The sequence below is a fragment of the Pocillopora verrucosa genome, chromosome 4 (genome assembly GCF_036669915.1).
Source record: "Pocillopora verrucosa isolate sample1 chromosome 4, ASM3666991v2, whole genome shotgun sequence".
Taxonomy (NCBI): domain Eukaryota; kingdom Metazoa; phylum Cnidaria; class Anthozoa; order Scleractinia; family Pocilloporidae; genus Pocillopora; species Pocillopora verrucosa.
Window position 1 is genome coordinate 30,087,498 of NC_089315.1, and position 23,243 is coordinate 30,110,740.

At 39.4% G+C, this 23,243-nt stretch overlaps 2 protein-coding genes across 4 annotated transcripts in view; both read right to left on the reverse strand.

Moving 5' to 3' along the window:
• Positions 1-2,259: 2,259 nt before the first annotated feature.
• LOC136280419 (poly [ADP-ribose] polymerase tankyrase-2-like) lies at positions 2,260-4,162 on the reverse strand. The gene is made up of 2 exons (XM_066165451.1): positions 4,024-4,162; positions 2,260-3,359 (listed from the first exon to the last, which is right to left on the reverse strand). The coding sequence occupies exons 1-2, from the start codon at positions 4,160-4,162 to the stop codon at positions 2,434-2,436; spliced, it is 1,065 nt and encodes a 354-aa protein (XP_066021548.1). The 3' UTR covers positions 2,260-2,433.
• A 292-nt stretch (positions 4,163-4,454) lies between these two features.
• Positions 4,455-23,243, reverse strand: part of LOC136280471 (uncharacterized) — a 29,166-nt gene continuing 10,377 nt past the window's right edge. For 2 of the 3 annotated variants that reach the window (XM_066165724.1, XM_066165725.1), the window contains exons 5-23: positions 22,828-23,109; positions 22,473-22,556; positions 22,210-22,307; positions 19,517-19,600; positions 19,239-19,364; positions 17,726-17,855; positions 17,403-17,473; positions 15,332-15,435; positions 14,843-15,007; positions 14,691-14,767; positions 14,472-14,530; positions 11,035-11,127; positions 10,746-10,871; positions 9,638-9,767; positions 9,292-9,362; positions 7,244-7,347; positions 6,753-6,917; positions 6,602-6,677; positions 4,455-5,994 (exon numbers count right to left, since the gene is read on the reverse strand). In XM_066165724.1, the coding sequence (XP_066021821.1) occupies positions 5,965-5,994; positions 6,602-6,677; positions 6,753-6,917; positions 7,244-7,347; positions 9,292-9,362; positions 9,638-9,767; positions 10,746-10,871; positions 11,035-11,127; positions 14,472-14,530; positions 14,691-14,767; positions 14,843-15,007; positions 15,332-15,435; positions 17,403-17,473; positions 17,726-17,855; positions 19,239-19,364; positions 19,517-19,600; positions 22,210-22,307; positions 22,473-22,556; positions 22,828-23,109 (2,075 nt within the window). In that variant the 3' untranslated portion in view covers positions 4,455-5,964. The remainder of the gene's footprint in view (positions 5,995-6,601; positions 6,678-6,752; positions 6,918-7,243; positions 7,348-9,291; positions 9,363-9,637; positions 9,768-10,745; positions 10,872-11,034; positions 11,128-14,471; positions 14,531-14,690; positions 14,768-14,842; positions 15,008-15,331; positions 15,436-17,402; positions 17,474-17,725; positions 17,856-19,238; positions 19,365-19,516; positions 19,601-22,209; positions 22,308-22,472; positions 22,557-22,827; positions 23,110-23,243) is intronic. The other variant, XM_066165726.1, reaches the window with a different exon arrangement.

Sequence of the window (23,243 nt, forward strand, 5' to 3'; positions counted from 1 at the left end):
ATAGCAATTAAAGTTCAGTGTTTACGATGCAGTTTCGCTTTCGCATGACAAAAAAAATTAAGAAACACCGCGGCCCAGCGCTAAAAGTCTGACATACAAAAAGTCAGTGGAAAAACCAATTAAAATCATTTGTACGATCGAGTAAAAGCTCCATTAACCAGTAGTGTTTACTATTACAACCACCTCCCACCCCTCCCTGCGTAGTAGTCGTAATAGTCCGTCTCTCACCCCTCCCCGAGTAATAACACTCTGCCTCCCACCCCTCTCTTAGTACTAATAGACTGCATCCCACCCCTCCCTGAGAACTAATGGTGTGCTTCCCCCCCTATAAAATGGTCCAAAAAATGGTCCAAAAATAGTCCAGTCCATATTTTACCCTATGCCGTTTACTGCGACAGCACTGATCACAAGCCGCACGAATGCACTAAAGTTGCCGATCCAAGCGAAAGAAGGAAGATTTTCTTGAGAAAACGCCTCTGCTTTAACTGTCCCGGAGATGATCACAGGGCGATGGAATGCAAGAGCAGAAAAACGTGTTTGTTTTGCAAAAGAAGAACACCTCCATCTGTGACAGAGGAAACGCAGGCAACTCGATGACAGCTACGCAAATTGGCGATGGTCCTGTGGTATACCCGGTGGTTGTCGTGGAAGTTGCAGGAATAAAATGTCGTGCCCTTCTAGATTCTGGCGCAGGAAGTTCGTACGCTTCTGCAGCTCTACTTGAGAGAATTGGTGCAAAACCTCATCATTCTGGGTTGCGCAAGATTGAGATGATGCTGGGCGCGAGCAGTCGGGTGATGGAAGTTTATCGGGTCAAACTTAGTTCAGTGAAGGGAAACTTTGAGATGGAAGCAGAAGTCACTAAAGTAGAAGAACCGCACCTCATGATAGATAACCCTCGCTACAAGGAGCTCGTAAAGGGTGTGACCATGGATGAAAACGACGGGAGACCCTGTCTACCTGTGCACATCATCCTAGGAAACAGTGAATGCCCCAGAATCAGCACCACCGAACCTCAGCGTGTGGGAAGAGAATGGGACCCTGTAGTAAGTTACACAAAGTTGGGCTGGACTATCACTTCGCCTGGTAAAGATATCGACACCATCAGTATGCTCCTCACATAAACGTCGAGAGTTGATTATGAAGAACTTTGTAAGCTAGATGTTCTCGGGTTACGCACGCCAACACTGAGAGATGTAAACCAAATAAATTCACAGGGAACCGCTCATCATAACAAACTAACTGTCACGGACCGTGCACGGTCAATTCGAAGTTAATGCTTAGCTACCGTAACCTGATGTCCAGTCGCCGAAAAGGATCCTTTTTAGTAAGTGATGCTAGCTCTCCCCCTCTCATACCGTCTGGTACGGTGGAAAATGACAGGTTCGTTTATTTGAAGGGGAGATATTGATCTAGAGGACTACTCTTCTTTAACCGAATTACTCTAGTAACTGTACCGTGGATGATTTGTTTGACATGTTGCATATGTAAACACATTTCGATTGTCGACTGCAGAAATGTCGCATAATCTTAGGTACCTTCATCTTCTTTCAACCATTGATGGGATAGGAACGTAACTCAGAGAAACAGCACGATTTCTCCCAGATTCCTGGCTGAAAGTTATAACTCAGGATAACAATACCGCCCACCATAGCTTCTTGCGGTTATCGTGAGCCACTCGGTTGAGACCAAGAAGCTGTAAGAACTTCAATTAGAATGCAAGAATGTATCTGCTGTCAGTTGTTGAAACGAAAGGCTTGAACAGTGTATGATGAAAAGTCAGAAATGGAATCAAAGCAAAAAGCACGGACTGGGCACAACCACAAACTTAATGTGAAGACCCTGAGAGAGACAGCGAAGTTTGTTTTGATGTTTGTTAACCGGATGATAAATAACTTTTTAGCGATGGAACAGAGACTTTAACTATCATTACTTCTTATTTATTAGCCCCACACGATTGCAACTGTTTTTACGTATGATTTCTTTTTGATAACAGCAATGTTCAAATATCCCTGATAAATCAAGTGTTTCGCACAAAGCATTCCAAGTCCCAAGTAAGCTTCCTACTTGTGTACACGCAGTAACTTTTTGGAGCTTAAAAGATAGTCTTGAAATAACGGCGCCTTCTTACAATATCAACTGCTTACGATATCAACTCATACAATCATGCAGACGGATCCCGAAAAGAAGGACAACAATCAGCATCAGATAGTCTCTCAACTCAGTTATACAAGGACTGTATGGTAGCTACAGGAGAAAATTACTGTTTAGATCCTGGTCGTGTGGCTTCTCTTTTTGTCGAAATCGACTCGCCCAAAAATTTTCGCCGGTACTAATTTATATCCCACGTTACAGAAAGAGACCGTTAAAGATCACTGCTGACCACGATTTGAAAATATATGGAAAAGGAATAAACAAAATATTATGAATTTATCATTTCAAACTTTGGTCCTTCATAATTAAAGAAACATAAGTTTCAAGGGGTGTAGGCAAGGGAAGCCGTCTAACTCCCTGAAAAATATTTTTATAATTCAATTTGAGTTGGTTACGTATCACACAGCGACAAAGATGGCTCAGTTGTCTGACATTTCGAGAACATTCCATGAGCCAGGCCTGATAATCACGTGATATGGCACAAAACAGAGTTGACCCCCGACCCAAGGCTCCAAGGCTAACCACAGCTTGTGCGTCACATAACATGCGGCAAATGTCCAAGCGTTGACTCTCAGCGGCTGTGACAAGGGCTGTTTTTCCAAAGACCGTCTCAATACTAGGGTCTCCATGATAAGCAAGAATCAGACAAACGCACTCCACATCTTTGGCCAGATGCAAGGCGGTTCGTCCATTTCTGTCTTGCAAATCGACATCAGCGCCAAACCGACATAAAATCTCCGTGGCTGACACTCGTTCCGTCTTACTGCGCCCGTACTGAGCATAAATCAGCGGTGTCGCTCCCCAACAGCTCGCCAAATTTAAAGGCGCTCCGTGACAACAGAGTGCTTCCAATACGTCAAAACGGCCGTATAGTGTTGCCATGGCCACAGGTGTCTTTCCTATGCAGTCTTGCGCAGACATGTCGGCCCCATTCTCCAAAAGAATCTTAACACACGCGGCAGATTGGGAAAAATGCAGAGGCGTCATACAGGGGACTGAGCACGTGCTAGAAATAAACGAACCGGAAGTGATTTCATCTGATTTCGTGCTCCATACGGCTTCTCTGTTGTTGACGTTTGCCCCGTGAAAGCAAAGCCATTCTACGACAGCCATGTTGTCATATTCCACGGCTAATCTGAGTGGCGTGACAGGAAGCCCGTGAAATGAGGTGCTGAGACTCGCAAGAAAGTTGAAGTCTATCAGTCCTAACGTTTACATTTAAGATCTTATCAGGTCATCTCCTATTCCATATGGCAATGAATCATCTTTATATTATTACGAATGCACGGCTTTAAAGGCTCAGTTATACGTCGCGTTCCGCTCTGGCGAACTCATCACTGGAAATGAAACTTATACTTCTAAAACTGAGGCCATCAAAGAAAATTTAAAAAAAAAAATTGAAATTGAAGACAGTAGTTTTTAAAATAAGAGAAGGGAAATTTGATTTTTATATTAAAATCGAAATTTGATTATTTGAATTGTTTCGCTTACCACGCCGTACATTTGAAAAATCTAAATAAGAAACTATAACTAGTAATTAATCACAAAGTTCTCTTTTTTTTTCCATTCGGTGCTCGTTCTTTGGAAGAGGTGATTAACAAATTTACTCACCATAGTTTGTCAAAACTGTCAATCAGCGCACAGATCCTGGGAATGACAAACACAAACATTTCTTTAAAGTTTTTCATTGTTAATTCCAAAGGATTCGAGCAAAAGTCCCGTTAAAAGGTAGAACTAGTTAGAATAAAAAAAAGACATCCTGAAAATATGTCGAGATAGTTCTACGGAAGTTCAAAATTTAAAATGCAGAGGTGAAAACCCGAGACTTCAGCTCTTGAAGAGTCAATTCGTCCATTTGTCTCAACTCGCCTTTCAAAACAAGAAATTCGTTGAACAGAGCAACATCGTGTTTGGTCTTTTTCTTGATGTTTTCACTTTCCTGTCCGTCTATGAACTCTTCTACTGATGAATCTAGGCTCTGAAAACGGTTAGTCTGGTTTGAAGCCATCTTTCTAGAGAAAAAATACGCCTAAGCTCTTATAAATGTGCTATTTGTCAGTCAAGAGGAGCGGTGAGCGAGCGACACGGTTTTGTTCACTGGCGAAGATAGTGAAAAAAATTGTGGTCAATCAGCTGGCTTCTCTAGCACGAAGAGACTATTTTTATCTTGATGCATTTTGGTTCGTTTATCTCGGTATGTATATAATAAATATATAAATAAATAAATAAATAAATATATAAATGTGGAGTAGAGTCTACCTTGGCATAGAGTGCTCAATGCTGTGGTAGCAGAGCTGGGTATATATAAGTGAAAGAATCAAAGAGGACGCATCGATTCTCTGTTACTCTGAGTTTCGCGCCTAAGCGCTGGTCAGACAAAACTTTATCACGTAACAGGCTTGTACGGATGAAAGTATAGTTTCTTTGTTTTTTTCCCCATCTTAATATATATCGTGCTCTACTTCTACATATCGAGCACTGTACCACGGAAAAATTGAAACACAGACTTCCTATAGAAGTGTATATATTTCGCAACTTAAATAGTCGCATTTTACGGACATCTACCAGTCGCGATTTACGAACATTTAACAGTAGCATTTTACGAACATTTAACGGGCGCATTTAACGAATATTTAACGGTCGCATTTCACGAACACTTAACAGTCACGTTTTACGAACATTTAACGGTCGCTTTCTACTAACATTTAACATTTGCGTTTTACGACAGCTTTAAAGTCGTACAGTTTAAAAACATTTATTACATAAGGCCATCATTTATTTGACCTTAATTACATAATGGTTGTTTAATGGTACTGATTTACATAAGCCGTTTTATCGTAAAAATTAAGTAGCTCTGTTACATAGCGTGTTCGGCCTATATACTGATATTGATCCAAAATAGTATATAAAAAAAGACTAAAAATCTACGTGTATATATAATCAATACAAAATCTAGTAGTAAAAATATTCCTAAAACGATAAAAAAGTCTTGCATTTAGGTACGATGAAGCGCTTGTTGCGCCTCAGAGCATAACGTGACGGTCCACAATAATCTATATTAGGGACAATGTTCACCAGTTCGATAGCCTCCTGGTAGGGCTGTCCTGGGCTTATTATAGACATTGTCCACTTTTCAACTCGCACCAGCTCGTCTTTTAGGTACTTTAGCAGGGCATGAAAAAAGACGGGTGCCGCATACGTAAGAACAGAGCGTATACAAGCAGTGTAAAAAGTGGACATATCCTGCCGAGGAACTCTTGATCTTTTTGACTGCACTAAAACATACAGACACTTTGAAGCTTTTTTTGATTACGTCACCTATATGCTCGTTCCATGTAAAGTTGCTCGTAATGGTCAGACCTAGTAGTTAAGCACTAGACACCCTCTCTAGTTCATTTCCATCTACTACAACAGACGCCAACTGGGACTCATCCTTTACAAAAGATATCCTGAGCTCCTTACATTTCTCGCTATTGAGTTGGACTCTATTCTGCGTAGACCACTCCGCAACCTTATACGCAACCTATATGCGCGATCTCCTGGGCACAACTTCGGTTGCCCTTGGTAACGACTTCAGATACGGTCGTCTCATCAACGTAATTCCAAACATTAGCTAAATTATCAACATCTAAATCATTTATAAGTACAAGAAATGGCCATAGGCTAAGTAGGAGGAAATTCACCAAAACCCTCCCATCTTTAAATTCCATCATTACATTAACAAGAGTTCCATCATGCATAGTTGCAAAGAACTCTTATAAAACTACATTCGTTTTGGTTTACGTTGATTACATTTCATAGACACATGGATCAGTCTTTGATTGGAACATCTGAGAAGCCCTGTCGAAATAACAAAAGGAGCCCTTAGCGCTGCGATTTAAGTACAACCATTCTAAAGTTCAAAGTACAGAAGTCATAGAAGAGCTAACTTTCCTTTTAATTACTTTTCGTCAAAAAAGGAAAATTTAGACAGATAAATAAATAAATAGATAAATAATGAATGAAAAGATATGAATGACAATTGAAGAATGAAAATAAATTGATAAAAACGAACGAATGAAGAGGAAATGAAGGATAGAATTTCCAAATATTAAATGAAAACGTGGTGTGGATGACACAATACCAACTCTATAAAAAAAAATTAATATGTGGCCTGTGTAACTAGGTGATGAATGCTTGCTTTTTAAAAACACCATGTGGCAGAAGGCCAACCAGTTGGCTATTTACAAGCATAGTGGAACTGTTGAGCTTGGAACAATTAAAAAGAAAATTCAGACAGCTGTGAAAGCGTGTCTCGAACACGGAGCTTCCGGGCTACGAGTACCATACTCTCACCCAGCTATGCTTTCTCTATTGGCTAATTGGATCATGTTAGCCCACTGACGAGAAGTCAAATACCAATTTCATACTTTTTTTTAAAAAAGTAAATGCTTCATCAGCTGCTTACCCCAAAAGGATTGCGAACGGCGCTTTCAAAAAATTTATCCAGCAAATCGTTCGACCATGGTCTATCCTTAGGGTTCCTGCAATTGAAGCAAGTATGAATAGTTCATCCTTACTACTTGTAACATTTCCATATACCATTTAACCATACAAACCATGTCAAAGCAGCAGTGATAAGATCTTTCATAGATTTTGATGTATCCTCCGGCAACTTTGGTACCGTTGGACTAGATCCAATACGGAACATGGCCGCTGCTGGTTCGAGGTCACCCAACGGAGGTCTTCCCGTCAACATTTCCACAACTGTACATCCTACACTCCTTCATAGGAAAGAAAGAAACCATCTCTTTGAGAACAGAAATGCATCTTAAACAATGATTTAAATCAACTCTAATCGTCATACTCTCATGAAAATTGACCCCTCTTTCATGAAATTAGATCCAGGGAAAGGACTGATAGTCTCGACGTAAAAACAGTCATCGGCGGAAAAGGAGGAACGCGAAGGAGCAGGTCTATCACAAGTAGTTAGACGGCTAACTTCATAGCATTCCCACTTATTCCCTTGCAGCACTCTCTCTCTCTCTGTGTCTGTCTCTCTTTATCTTTCTCTGTGTGTTCTACTCATCATGAAGTCAGTTAAACTTACCAAATGTCTACCTTTCTACCGTATCCTTCTCCCCTGATTATTTCTGGTGCCATCCAGAAGGGAGTGCCGCAATAGGATAAAAGATTGGTGTCACTCCCAATTTTCTGGGTATGAATGAAAGAGACCAAGAATCTTTTAAGAAATTGAGCTTGGGAGGGTAAACATTTGAATTTCACACCAAAGTATCTTTCTCGCCGAGAGTTGAGAGGAGCGGGGTTGGCTAATTTGTTTCAAAGTATGCTCTTACCAAGTCGCCCTAGACCAATGACCTCACAGGTCAAAATCAAAGACAGTCTCGGACGTTCAGGGTGGGGTTTGCAAGGAATTATATGCAACATTTGAAATCGCTGAATTTCGAGTAAACAAACAAGTTTTCCATCTCCAAATGTAAAATCAATGAAATACCACAGAGAGCAAAGCCCTATTTGTGGCGTGTTAAATTTGCCAAGAATCTCTTCATGTGATCGTATCATGGTTTTTCACAGTAATAAGATCAACCAAATGAAGTGCGCGTTCTGACGGTATCCAGTCAATTCACCACTAAAACAAACTCGCTAGCACAAAAATCGCCATGCACCACTGAAAGTCAAATCGCCACCGGCGGCGATTTGACTTTTTCGTTATGTGTAGTCTGTCGTACGAAAGTTACATTAAATGAAAGCTAAGATGTTGTATTGTATGGCGAAAAGGGGAGGGATTCAGAAGTTATGTGTAGCCTCTCAATTATGGAACGTTAACCGTCCATGAAATAAAACTTTTTGAGATCACTAAGACTATGATCAGTTTGCGTAAAGCGAAACCAGAGTAATTTTCACCGAGTGATATTCGCCAAGTGATTTTTGCCAATGTTTATAAAATCGTATGAAACTTACATCAAATAAAGGCTAAGAAGTAGTAGTATACTGCGACAAAGAGCGCGCACAAATACAGCGAAGTTTACAGAAACAGACTTGGCGTCTTTTCTTTCTTTGTTCAAAGTACAAAGAATGTCGACGTGACCTTTAACACGAGTTTTGTCCTTACAAACACAATTCGTATTCAAACCTAATGAAATTATATCATATGAAAGCCTAAATGTTGATACTTTATTTACTTTTTAGTTTTGATGATGATAAATTGAGAGTGTGGGCGAGATTTTGTTGGAAGCGACTTGGCGTCCTGTAGGAGTCCCTGAAGGGCAAACTTTGAGTTCATAAGAGTATTAGGTAGTATCTTATCAGCGATGTTTTCCGACGGCCGCATTCGAATCTCTCGATCAATATCGTTGCAGAAAGAAGTAAAATCGTTAAGTCTTTCTCTGGATTTCTAAAAACTGACTTTTTGATTAGGAAGCACACCCTGAAGGTAGATCCCGAAATGCCACACAAAATTTTGGCTGTTAAATTTTCCCAATTCTGTAGCGACGATCGATTAGTAAACAAGTGCTCAACTGATTGCCCGAAATGCGCTTCGAATTCGCTTTAAATTGCTTTATTTAGGTTTAGTATCTTGACTGGCTTATACAAATTGGGTGTTTGTAGTTGTATGTGAAAGCCAAAATAGATCCTAAATTATTATAACTTCTTTTTGTTTTTAAGATTCGATTTTGATTTTATTTTGTTCATTTTTTATTTTTCTTCTTTGTTAACTTCCGTTGGCTAATTGACTTTTTAGCATTTGGTGGTTTCTAAAGTAATCGTTTGTTAAGACATGTTGATAAAAATGTGTTGTTAATGTCGCAATTTACTACTAAATCTTTTCATTTGATGTAACTTTCATGCGGTTCATAGACATCGGCGAAAATCATTCGGCGATATCACTCTGGTTTCCCTTTATGCAAACTGATAAAAATGTTCGTGATTTCAAAAGTTTTTTTCATTTACTGTGAGTTTTACACGACAGGCTACACATGACGAAAAAGTCAAATCGCCACCGGTGGTGATTTGACTTTAAGTGGTGGCGAGTTTTGTGGTGGTGAATTGACCGTAAACCGTTCTGCCCGCTACAAACACAATCCGCATCTGAGGATATAATTAATTGAAATGATCCTAAATATCATAGAATTGTACCTGAATTATTTTCGATAGTCCGAAGTTTTTCAGTTTAACATTTCCATCTTCATCTAAGAGGACGTTGGATCCTAATAATATATGAATGAATCTGAAGACTTCAGGTAATGCACAACATACATTTGACATAGGGCGGGGTTTACCCCAGCTAAAGTGATTAATATCGGTATCAGACATCACCGAATGATCTCTCCCTTAACTTTTATTGTGCATTAAGTACTTGAATTGTGTGAGGTAAATTTGAAAGACGATTGCGAATAAAGACCACATATGAGGATGAAGACAAAAACTGGCATCTCAGACAATTATTTGCGTGTTAGCTAACCAATGAATTCTTCTACTTCACCTTTGATGTCCCTATGAATAATTTCTTTTGAATGTAGAAAAGATACTCCTTCCAACATTTGCTTGGCGTACTTTCTCGACTCTCTTTCAGAGAGAACTCCTTTCTCTTTTATGCGATCAGACAATGATCCCTATCAATAACATCAAACAATACTTAGCGTGCTTAACGCCAAAATTTCGGTATTTTTTCTTGTAGATTAAATAAACAATAGCACGCATTTAGTTCAAAATTGTGCTCGTATACTTGTCCTCATCTGTTCCTTTAAGAGTAAACTTTTCTGAGAGCGAAGCTCAAGGTAAACTGTGAGGTTCCAGGAACTTTTAGTGTCCCAGGACAAATTTACGAGCATAATTTCGCGCCAGATGGAGGCCATTGTGTTTATCATCCTATGTAATATTTTTGCAGCGCGGAGGACTAAATGTTCACGAAAAGTTTACCTTTCACTGACTGGGATGTTCACGTTTCAGTGTTCGCTGGTACGACTTCATAAACAAACAAATATGTCCCTTCTCTGTAAAAACACCAAAACACTGTCTTATCTTGAATTTTATTCTTAACGCCGACCTTAGGGACTCACTTAAAGAATATTATCCGATTTCCCTTTGTTTTCGGTGGGGCGTATCAAGTAACAACGTTTGGAGACCAAACGCGCTCGAGCAAAAATATTTCATGGATTACAATTCACAACTATTCATCAAAATGGAGGTGGCTGGTGGTGGATATTTACAGGGCCGCTAGCCATAGACACAGAGGCAAACAGTTGCTTTAGTATATTCAGGAGATTATTGGCAATTTATATTCTATTAATATAAACTGAAACGGTGAGATAATATCAGATAGCACAAGAAGATAATTCAACTCATTGATTCTGGTAACGATTATAATATTTTCGGGCGCAAATCCTGCGAGAGTTGCTCTCAGCTAAATAGCAAAGTATATTCTGAGTTTGAGCAGCCGATCAGAGCTTGCCTTCAACGCTATTCACTGTTTTAGTATATACTAATACTGGATCGTTGGATAATGCAACATGAATTCAGAGTTATGAGCCATGAAGACGAGTTAAACCGAAACTTCAGAGGCAATAAATACTGCTCTTCTTTAAACTTACCCCTGTTATCAATTCCATAAATAGATGGAGACAATTGTCTTTTTCTGCGCTTCCATAATAGGCCACAACACGGTCGTGTCTGATTTCTTTCAAAATACTGATTTCATTTGTGAGAAGCTTCAACTCCTGGAATTTCAAAAAAGTAAAGATAAATTAATTCTTCGTGTACCTGAAGAGAGGATTATTTTAATTAATAGACAGATTTTTTTGATGCAGCAGTAAACCATACAGCTAAAAATCTGACCTTTTCTTAAAAGAAAACATTTACATCAAAAGGTACAAGACTAACCTTTCGCGATTTAGTGTATTGAGGCTCTATCTTGACTATTTTTACAGCATACAAGCCTCCATAGTTTTTCCTTGGAAAATTACACTCATACACCTGAAAAAATCGCCCTGATTAAATCGTTTATTGTTGCAGTTTTCAGAAATAAAATCAACCATCTTAGAAGGAATAGCTTTAAATTTGCGTCGAATCCTTCAAGTTTTGTTTTGTGTTATATTCCATCAAATAATATATAGATTTAGCCAAGCCTAAAAGCGGAGCTCGTTAGTTTATTTTCCAGCCCTTCATTACTCGGGCCTTCCAAAGGAAACGCCTGAGTTGAAATTCCGGCTTCCTCTCTTTTTTCGTTCGGTCGCAAATCGTAGTCAAGTCCTCATCGCACTTGCGCAACCCTTTGACTCTAACGCATGCGCGATATTTTGACTAATGAACAGGAGTAATGGCGGACAAAGAGAAGCTTTCGTGGTTCAAAATCAGTACAGACACTGCGTATAATACACTCAAAACGCGTACAAAATATGCACACCTCATTCGCGGTAGACCCACACTAAAAAGATGTTGAACGTTTTCGGAACGGGTCGGTCCGAACCCTAAGATCTCTTTCTGAGCGAACATTTATGAGTGAACCTCTCAGCGAGAAACATGCTTTATCACATAAACTGCTGTGTTTTACAGGGATTTCTGGCCCTGAGAAAAGCCGTAACAACACACGTGAAAAAATATCGTATTTTTTTTACGTTTGTTGATATAGCCAATCAGCTGGTGACACGTCACTCGCTTTTGGCGCCTCTCGGTCAGTTTGATGAATAAACGGCAAAGCCGTCGCGATTCAAGTTGTTTATCGGAGCTTTCTCGAATTGTGGCGGCTAAAACACTAAAAATCCGTATCACCGACAGACAGAGAGGTTCAAACTTACCTCGAAGGGGAAGAAAACCAATATACTAAAAGAAAATCCGAAAATTACGTATTCAGTGGCTTTGGTGACAGCATTTCTCTCGGCTGAGAACAAAAATCGACACCTAGAAGATTTGCCACTAGCCCATTTTGGCCGTTTACCTGAAAGACTTCTTCCGTCGGTAAGGACAAAGTCAATACGTGAGAATTTTGCAAATTGAAAATAACGACCATTGTTGTTTTTTGTACTCAAAAACACAATTTTCCATCTTAGGAGTTAGCGCCAACTCACTCTACGATTGTTATTCGGGGATTGCCGATTCATTTGGCTGATCTCCGGTGTAATAGCCACAGCTGACGTCATGAGTCGCTTACTATTGGACTTCGCATTAATATAACAGTGAGTAACGGTAATTGTGTGGTTCACGGTAGTTCTCTGATTCTCGGGGTTCTCATGGTTCTCGTGGTACTCGTGGTTCTCGTGGTTCTCGTGGTTCTCGTGGTTCTCGTGGTTCTCGTGGTTCTCGTGGTTCTCGTGGTCCTCGTGGTTGTTGTGGTTCTCTTGGTTCTTTTGGTTCTCGTGGTTCTTCTGGTTCTCGTGGTTATCGTGGTTCTTCTGGTTATCGTGGTTCTTCTGGTTATCGTGGCTCTTCTGGTTCTCGTGGTTCTTCTGGTTCTCGTGGTTCTTCTGGTTCTCGTGGTTCTTCTGGTTCTCGTGGTTCTTCTGGCTCTCGTGGTTTTTCTGGTTCTCTTGGTTCTTCTGGTTCTCTTGGTTCTTCTGGTTCTCTTGGTTCTTCTGGTTCTTCTGGTTCTCTTGGTTCTTCTGGTTCTCTTGGTTCTTCTGGTTCTCTTGGTTCTTCTGGTTCTCTTGGTTCATCTGGTTCTCTGGTTCTTCTGGTTCTCTTGGTTCTTGTGGTTCTTGTGGTTCTTGTGGTTCTTGTGGTTCTTCTGGTTCTCGTTGTTCTTCTGGTTCCCTTGGTTCTTCTGGTTCTCTTGGTTCTTCTGGTTCTCGTGGTTCTTCTGGTTCTCGTGGTTCTTCTGGTCCTCGTGGTTCTTCTGGTTCTCGTGGTTCTTCTGGTTCTCGTGCTTCTTCTGGTTCTCTTGGTTCTTCTGGTTCTCGTGGTTTTTTTGATTGCATTGACCTCAACTAGCGCGCTGATTGGAAACTTTCCAGGCATAACTAAACCATTCTCTAGCCTTCGAGGACCTGTAATTTCTATGTTCATTGAGTTATTGGGATGCATTTGAAGAAAGCAGTTGGTAAGGAATTATAAGTCAATCAGAATGCGGCCAACAAGCTTTAAACTCTAAGAGCCATGCACATGCTTCACTTTGTAATTTCCAATTACATTGTAGTCATACCTCTTGGCCTCTTCCTTGTCATCTATTCAAGAAAAAAGTCTTTCCCCATTTGTGAACACAAACGAAAGATGTAAATATTGACTTCACGTCTACGTCTATTAAGGATGTGGCCAAAATAAAGTTACACTTCTTTGAAAGGAAAAACTTGATGATCACCTCCCTTTCAGCCGAAATTTTAGATAAGTATCCGGGCGCTTGTTCGAGGAAATACGGTATAGATGCGTTATTGCCCAAGCGTGAGGTTAAGGCTGGATATTGGACAAGTTCTTTTTTTGCATTTTTACAGACCGAGACTAAGTAGAGGTCTATAAAAACGCACAAAAAAAAAAAGAACGAGGTTAAAATCCAGCCATCTTGACCGAACAGACTTGGTCAATACAGGATTTATTGTATGGCAAAAAGCTTTCGCTTTAATTTTAAGAGAACCAAGAATGACTTATCCAATTTCGAGCTACGGTTTTTATGGCACAATAAACTCACGAAACTCGTTCATGCCTTTTTCGTTTTGACTGTCTTCTACCGCTTTTAAAACTCCATGGCTAAAATTATCAAAAAATTTCCCAATTTGTTAGTCCGCTCCACGCGATTTTTCTTTTCTTGCGCGGTTTCAAAGCGGGAAAGCGTAAGATGGGCTCGTCTTGCCCGCGTGGGTAGCCAATCAGAACACAGGATCCACTTCATATTGCCCACCGGTGCTGCCTGCTATAGGGCAACCGGCGTTATTCCCCAATATTTAAACCTTACGTCGACCACGGTAAGTCTCCGTTTAAAATGTACTCAAGATGAGAGAATGTTTTGTGGTCGTCACAGAAGAAGAGAAATATTTGTTTTTCATTCATTCGTAACAGAGAACATTTAAAAGGGAACAAGCAAACAACAAGCTGATCGTTAACATTTTGTTCCACGCGTTGCAATAATGTTGAAGGATAAGAAACACAGTAGCCTTGTAACTCTGTAATCTAGAGACCGTGATTCCAACCTCCGCTAAGTTAGAACTAACCCGAGCTTAGTGTTAATTGAACAATGGGGCTACTCTTTCAGATTACTCAGTTTCAATGAGCAGCGCATTTTAACCAAAGATTATAGTTTGTCAAGTCTCACAAAATGCCTAGTGCAATCATGTTATTTCTGGAATGTATTTACTTTAACGTCAAATCCTCGCTTACAATATAAGTTAACGTACCTCGCTAAAAGGTCCGGCTCCAATATATTTGCCTAATTGCCACTCTCCAAAATGATTGGCTACAAGGAAAGTTGTGAATGTGTTCACTTGTTGGGTTTCTGAATGTACAACAAGCTACACTTTTTCTACTGGCTAATTGCATCGCTTTAGCTCACTAACAAGAAGTCAAATACCAATTGTATTTTTTTTTAAAAAGTGAATGCTTCATTAGATGCTTACCCCAAAAAGAATCCGAACAGCGCCTTGGAAAAAAATTATCCAGCAACTCTTCCGACCATGGTCGTTCCTCAGGGTTCCTACAATTGAAGCAAGTATGAATTGTTCATCCTTACTACCTCTAACATTTCCATATACGTTTTGACCATACAAACCATGTCAAAGCAGCAGTAATAAGATCTTTCATAGCTTTTGATGTATGCTCCGGCAAGTTTGGTTCCGTCGGCCCAGATCCAATACGGAATACGGCCGCTGCTGGTTCGAGGTCACCCAGCGGAGGTTTTCCCGTCAACATTTCCACAACTGTACAACCTACACTCCTTTATAGGAAAGAAAGAAACCATCTCTTTGGGACCAGAAATGCATCTTAAACAATTATTTAGATCAATTTTAATCGTCATACTCTCATGAAAATTGACCCTATCTTTCATGAAATCAGATCCAGGGAAAGGACTAATAGTCTCGATGTAAAAACAGTCATCGGCGGAATAGGAGGAACACGAAGGAGCAGGTCTTTCACAAGTAGTTAGACAGCTAACTTCGCAGCATTCCCACCTTATCCCCTTGCAGCGCTCTCTCTCTCTGTGTCTGTCTCTATCTTTTTCGGTGTTTGTTTTACTCATCATGGAGACAGTTAAACTTACCAAATGTCTACCTTTCTACCGTATTTCTCTCCCTTCACTATTTCTGGTGCCATCCAGTGGAAGGTGCCGCAATGGGATCGAAGATTGGTTCTACTCCCAATTTTCTGAGTATGGATGAAAGAGACCAAGCACCTTTTAAGTAATGGACCTTGGGATGGTAAACATTTGAATTTCAAACCAAAGTGTCTTTCTCGCCGAGAGTCGAGAAGAGCGGGGTTGGCTAAATTGTTTCAAACTGCGCCCTTATCACTTTGCCCTAGACCAATGACTCCCCCACAGGCCTCCCCACAGGTCAAACTCAAACACAGTTTCGGACGTTCAGGGCGGGGTTTGCAAGGAATTATATGCAACATTTGAAATCGCTGAATTGCGAGTAAACAAACAAGTTTTCCACTACGAAATGTCATATCAATGAAATACCGTTAATCACTACCGTGCTCACAGAGAGCAAAGCCCTATTTGTGGCGTGTAAAAATTTGTGAAGAATCTCTTTGTGTGATCTCATCATGGTTTGACACAGTAACAAAATCCATCCACAAGTTTTCATATCTGTTTATCGCCTTCAGCTGGTACGTTTTTCAAGAAAAGAAAGTAAATGTATTGTAATGATATGTCTGATATTGCTCGTGTGCATTTGGTGAGAGTCCTATTCCCGCAAAATCAACAAAATGAAGTACGCTTTCCTCGGTATCCGGTCAATTCGTCACCACAACAAACTCGCCATACACCACTGAAAGCAAATCGCCACCGGTGGCGATTTGACTTTTTCGTTACGTGTAGCCTGTTGCACGAAACTTACCAGCATTAAATGAAAGCTAAGATGTTGAATTGTATGGCGAAAAGGGAAGGGACTCAGGAGTCATGTGTGGTCTCCTAATTATGGAACGTTAACTGTAAATGAAATAAACCTTGTTGATATCACTAAGATTATGATCAGTTTGCGTAAAGCGAAACCAGAGTGATTTTCACCGAGTGATATTCGTCAAGTGATTTTCGCCAATTTTTATGAAATCGCATGAAACTTACATGACATAAAAGCTGAGAGGTACCAGCATATTGCGACAAAAAGCGCACACAAGTACAGCGAAGTTTACAGAAATAGACTTGGCGTCCTTTCTTTGTTTAAGGCACAAAGAATGTCGACGTGACCTTCAAAACGAGTTTTGTCCTTACAAACACAATTCGTATTCAAACCTAATGAAAATTATATCATATGAAAGCCTAGATTTTGAAAGTTTACTCACTTTTTAGTTCTGATAATGCGAAACTGAGAGTGTGGGTGAAATTTTGTTGGAAGCGACTTGGCGTCCTGTAGGAGTCCCTGAAGGGCAAACTTTGAGTTCATAAGAGTATTAGGAGCACACCCTAGAGGTAGATCCCGAAATGCCAAACAAAATTTTGTCTGTTAAATTTCCCCAGTTCGGTAGCAACGATCGATGAGTTAACAAGTGCTCCACTGATTGCCCGAAATGCGCTTCGAATTCGCTTCAAATTGCTTTCTTTAGGTTTAGTATCTTGACTGGCTTATGAGAATTGGGTGTTTGTGGTTGTATGTGAAAGCCAAAATATATCCTAAATTATTATAACTTCTATTTGTTTTTAAGATTCGATTTTGATTTTATTTTGTTCGTTTTTTATTTTTCTTCTTTGTTAACTTCCGTTGGCTAAATGACTTTAAAGCATTTGGTAGTTTCTAAGGGAACCGCTTGTTGAGACATGTTAATAAAAATGTGCTGTTAATGTCGCAATTTACTATTAAATCTTTTCATTTGATGAAAATTTCATGCGGTTCAATATTGGCGAAAATATTACAGGGGCGAATATCACTTAGCGAAAATCACTCTGGTTTCGCTTTACGCAAACTGATCATAATATTCGTGATATCAACAAGTTTCACACGACAGGCTACACAAGACGAAAAAGTCAAATCGCCACTGGTGGCGATTTGACTTTCAGTGGTGGTGAGTTTTGTGGTGGCAAATTGACCGTAAACCGTTTTACCCGCTACAAACACAATCCACATCAGAGGATATAATTAATTGAAAGGATCCTAAATATCATAGAATTGTACCTGAATTATTTTCGATAGTCCAAAGTCTGCCAGTTTAACATTTTCAACTTCATCTAGAAGGATGTTGGATCCTAATAATATATGAATGAATCAATTAGAGATTAATGAAGACTTCGGGTAACGCACAACGTCATTTGACATAGATCGAGGTTTATCACAGATAAAGTGATTAATATCGGTATCAGACATTACCGAATGATCTCTCCCTGAACTTTTATTTTGCATTAGGTACTTGAATTGTGTGAGGTAAATTTTAAAGACAAAAACTGGCATCTCAGACAATTATTTGCATGATAGCCAACCAAGGAATTCATCTACTTCACCTTTGATGTCCCTATGAATAATTTCTTTTGAATGTAGAAAAGATACTCCTTCCAACATTTGCTTGGCGTACTTTCTCGACTCTCTTTCAGAGAGAACTCCTTTCTCTTTTATGCGACCAGACAATGATCCCTATCAATAACATCAAACAATACTTAGCGTGCTTAACGCCAAAATTTCGGGATTTTCATGTAGACTAAATACACAATAGCATGCATTTAATGCGAAAGTGCGCTCGTATACTTGTCCTCATCTGTTCCTTTAAGAGTAAACTTTTCCGAGAGCGAAGCTCAAGGTAAATTATGAGCTTCAAGGAGCTTTTAGTGTCCAAGGACAAATGTACGAGCATAATTTAGCGCCAGATTGAGGCCATTGTGTTTATCATCCCAAGTAACATTTTTGCAGCGCGGAGGACTAAATGTTCACGAAAAGTTTACCGTTCACTGACTGGGATGTTCACGTTTCAGTGTTCGCTGGTACGACTTCATAAACAAACAAATATGTCCCTTCTCTGTAAAAACACCAAAACACTGTCTTATCTTGAATTTTATTCTTGACGCCGACCTTAGGGACTCACTTAGAGAATATCATCCGACTTTCCTTTTTTTTCGGTGGGGCGTATCAAGTAACATGACGTTTTGAGACCAAACGCGCTTGAGCAAAAATATTTCATGGATTACAATTCACAACTATTCATCAATATGGAGGTGGCTGGTGGTGGATATTTACCGGGCCGCTAGCCACAGACACAGAGGTAAACAGTTGCTTTAGTATATTCAGGAGATTATTGGCAATTTATAATCCATTAATATAGACTTAAACAGTGAGATAATATCAGATACCACAAGAAGATAATTCAACTCATTGATTCCGGTAGCGACCATAATATTTTCGGGCGCAATCCCGCGAGTGTTGCTCTCAGCTAAATAGCAAAGTATATTCTGAGTTTGAGTAGCCGATCAGAGCTTGCTTTCAACGCTATCCTCGGTTTAGGCATATACTAATACTGGATCATTGGATAATGCAACATGAATTCAAGAGTTATGCGCCATGAAGACGAGTTAAACCGAAAGTGTTTTTGAAAATTCCGTTTGTTCTAACAAATTTAAGTTGGGAAGATTTATCTATATCTTAGGGCGTTGTTAATAAAATAATTATTCCTCTCGCGCTTGTTGGATATGAGTTGATTATAGTCAACTTGACCCTATAGGCCTCGTTGGCTATCTATCATCCCATATCCAACGTGCAATCGTGGAGTGATTGCTAAATATATTTACAATTGTAATGATGTTGACCAGGGTAGGTTGAAGAAATATAGAATCAGAAAAAGTTAATGTTCGCTATCCTGAAGTCACTTAAAGAAAGCGTTATCAGCTGTATCCTAAGCTATTGTTTTTACTTCGGTAACGCCCCTCATCTCAATTAATACCTCTCAAGACTTTAGAACATCCAAAAGATTATTGTAATCATTCATGAACTTCAGGGTCATTTAATATTGCTCTTCTTTAAACTTACCCCTTTCATCAATTCTATGAATAGATGGAGATGATTGTCTCTCTCTTCGCTTCCATAATAGGCCACAACTCGGTGGTGTCTGATGTCTTTCAAAATATCAATTTCATTTAAGAGCATCTCCACTGCCTGGAATTTCGACGAAGTAAATTTTTCAAGATAAATGAATTCATCGTAAATCCGAAAGAAGGATCATTTTAATTAATGGAAAAATTTTTGATGCATCAGTAAAGTACTTTTTCTTCATAGAAAACATTTACGCCAAAGGGTACAAGACTAACCGTTTGCGATTGAGGCTCTATCTTGACTTTTCTTACAGCACACAGGCCTTCATAGTTTTCACTTGAAAAATGACACTCATACACCTGAAAAAATTGCCCAGATTAAATCGTTAATTATTGTCGTTTTCAGAAATAAAATCGACTATGTTACAAGGAGATTCACAACCATCTCTACTTTACAAACAGTGTTGTCTTCGCAACAAGAATGGAGTGTGCCTACAGCGGGGTTACCCTGTAAGAAAGCAAGTCTGCTTTCAGTTGGAGTTGTTGCAACGTGGTACGAGACTTCATCATTTCATTCTGTAGAAATAATATTGTGAGACTTCTTCGAATTTTATAACCGATGACTAGGAATAGCTTTAAATTTGCGTCGAATCCTTCAAATTTTGTTTTATGTTACATTCCATCAAATAATATAGAGATTTAGGCAAGCCTAAAAACGGAGCTCTTGTAAATTTATTTTCCAGCCCTTCGTTATAATAAAAACTGTAATAAAATTCTTCAGCATTGGCTGTAGAAGAGTTTCTTAAAGGGGATTTTACTATGTCCGACCATTTTCCGGTTTTCTTTTGTGGCTTTTCGTCAATTGAAAGTGAAATTTCGGAACAAGCGTAGCGATAACTAGGAACAAAGGAACCAAACAAAGGTTTGTAAACATGCCGTGCGCCGTAATTTACGTAATTATAACATGAGCCGAGACGAAAATCCTCAAAGAGAAAAAAAAACAGATAGTTCGAGTCTTGAAGGTTTTTTCGCTCCGTTAGATTGCAGGCTTACGTACGGTAATAAATATTAAACACAGCTAACACTCGTAAATAAAGCATAGTTCCGGGTTCAAAAACAGAACAAAACAGGAATGATGAAAGATATGGCCTACTAGCCCAACTGTTAGAATTCATACTAGTCATGAATCATGCTGAAGTCCATCGCGGCTGGCTCATCAGGACCATCTCCGGTCATCGCGTAAGCCTAAGAAATTACACCGGCCGCCCCTCGAGCGAACAACTAGGAGCTTGCTCTAACATCCTTTCCGATGCGTTGAGCGGAAGGCCACCTCAGTCACAGCAAGCGAGTTTTACGGCGCTGTCATACCGAGTATTCCTTATGTTCCTGTGAATTCGGCTGACGTGCATTCATAAAACACAAGCCTTGAACAGCTTGTTTTCTAACTGTCATGTGAAAAAATTGCGTGTTTTTATGAGCTTCGATTCGGCCGGATTTCACTAAACATGTCACTTTCAGTTTTTTTATATTAGAGACTTAAAACTTCAGGGAAAAGTGTCAAATTCGACCTGCCGAACTGTTTCAGTTTGTAAGATAGTTCAGATTGTTAACTTTGATGGTTTGACATTTTTGACAGCTTTAGTCTTGTTCAACCAATCAGATTATTTGAATCATTCTAACATGATGCGTTTGAAGAAAGTAGTTGAGAAGGAATGATCGGTCAATCAGAATGCGACCAACAAACTTTAAACTGTCAGAGCCATGCACATGCTTCACTTTGTAAATCCCAATTACATCGTCGTCATACTTCTTAACCTCTTCCCTGTCATCTCTTTCAGCAAATAAGTCCTTCCCCATTTGTTAACACAAACGAAAGATGTAAATATTTTGTGGTTAAAATAAAGTTACAGCTCGTTAAAAGGAAAACTTAATAAGCACGCCCCTCGATTAAGTGCCCCCTTAAAGCCGAAATTTTAAATGGGCGCCCGGGCGCTTGTTCGAGGGATATACGGTATGTATGCGTTTTGACTAAGCGCGAGGTTAAGATTACCTGGATATTGGACAAGTTCTTTTTTGCAATTTTACGGACCGAGACAAAGTAAGTCTATAAAAACCTCAAAAAAAGAACGAATTAAAAATCCTGCCATCTTGACCAAACAAGCTTGGTCAATGAAGGATTTATTGTATAGCAAAAAAGGTTTCGCTTCAATTTTAAGATAATCAGGAATGACCTATAGAATTTTGAGCTACGGTTTTTGCAGCACAATAAATTCACGAAACTCGTTCATGCCTTTTTTTGTTTTGACTGTCTTCTACCACTTTTAAAACTCCATCGATAACATTTTCAAAAAATTTCCAAATTTGTTAATCCAACCCCACGCAGTTCTTCTTTTCTTGCGTGGTATCAAAGCGGGAAAGTGCAAGATGGGTTCGTCTTGCCCGCGCGGGTAGCCAATCGGAACACAGTATTCACTTGATATTGCCCAAGGGTGCTGCTTGCTATATGGTAACCGGTGATATTCCAATAATTTTCAAACCTTACGTCAACCACGATGAAAGTCTGTGTTTTTAAATGTATTCAAGATGAAAGAATGTTTTGTGGTTGTTACAGAAGAAGAGAAATATTTGTTTTTTCATCAATTCGTAACAGAGAACATTGAAAAGGAACAAGCAAACAACAAGCTGATCGTTGACATTTTGTTCCACGCGCTGTAATAAAATGGAAGGATAAGAAACACAGCAGCCGTGTTACTGTGATTCCAATCTCCGCTAAGCTAGAATTAACCCGAGCTCAGTGTTGATTGAACAACAGGGCAACTCTTTCAAATTACTCAGTTTCAATGAGACGCACATTTTAACCAAAGATTATAGTTCGTCAAGTCTCACAAAATGCCAAGTACAATCATGTTATTTTCTGGCATTTATTGACTTTTATGTCAAATCCTCGTTTACAATAAAAATTAACGTACCTTGCCAAAAGTTCCGCCTCCAATAAATTTGCCTAAACTCCACCATCGAAAAGGATGGGCTACCAGGGGAGTTTTCAATGTCTTCAATTGCTGGGTTTCTGAATATAAAAAAAATTTATCCGAAAAAACTTTCAGGACTGACTATTTATGCGCCATATCTAAGTTTTTAGTAGTTTCAATGCAATGTGACCCAGGTTTTACCGCTATTCATGGATTCGTGAAAGACACTGTTTTTAAACAGCATTAAAAAGGTATTTAAATACCTGTGGGATGCTGAAAAGGTATGTATTTGTCTTCCTTGCCGTCTTCTTTTTGTCCTCCTTCTGTTTCCTCAGAGTAATCAGAACCTGGAAAAGACAATACAAGACTGAAATAAATGGAATCAGGTTAGAATTCCGTCTATGGGGATCCACAAACTGAATGCCAGATAAACTTTATTCCCATCACCCACTAAACAGCAAAGTCCTGTAGACTCCCAATTTTCACTCCTGATCTCACTCGTTACGGGCCCTCACCTCAGAGTACTACGCTTGGAATAAACCTACTTGAGCAAAATAGTACTACTAAATCTAGCTTTAAAATATATTTAAAATATTACAGTGCCTATAAGTTTTATACCTGCACACTCAGGAAAGTGCAACCGACCCTTCCAGTAGTCATTCTCCGGAATAGTGATCTTGAGCTTTAGTTCAACGAGTCCAAGATCTTCCAGCACTCTCTCGGTCACGAGGAATTCTTGAGCTAATTTACCGAGGTGACCACTGGAGTAATCTTGCCATAGTCGTTCTAGAATTTCCAATGAGCTACATCTGACTGTCAGTACCAAGCTACCGGGATTGACATCCACAATAGGGACTTGGTTAACATCCTCCAGATGTTGAACAAATCTGTTATCCTCAGCTGTTGATGTATCGTAATATCTACATAATTCCGAGACTATTCTTTTTATGGACTTATCAGCTTCAACAATTTATACGAAAAAAAACTTTCAGGACTGACTATTTATGCGCCATATCTAAGTTTTTAGTAGTTTC

Excerpts from the sequence above, each read along its gene's own strand:
- LOC136280419 (XM_066165451.1), bottom strand. The coding sequence starts at position 4,162 with ATGGCTTCAAACCAGACTAACCGTTTTCAGAGCCTAGATTCATCAGTA. Across the intron at positions 3,360-4,023 it reads CGAATTTCTTGTTTTGAAAG|GACTGATAGACTTCAACTTT; the intron begins GCGAGTTGAGAC and ends TGTAAACGTTAG.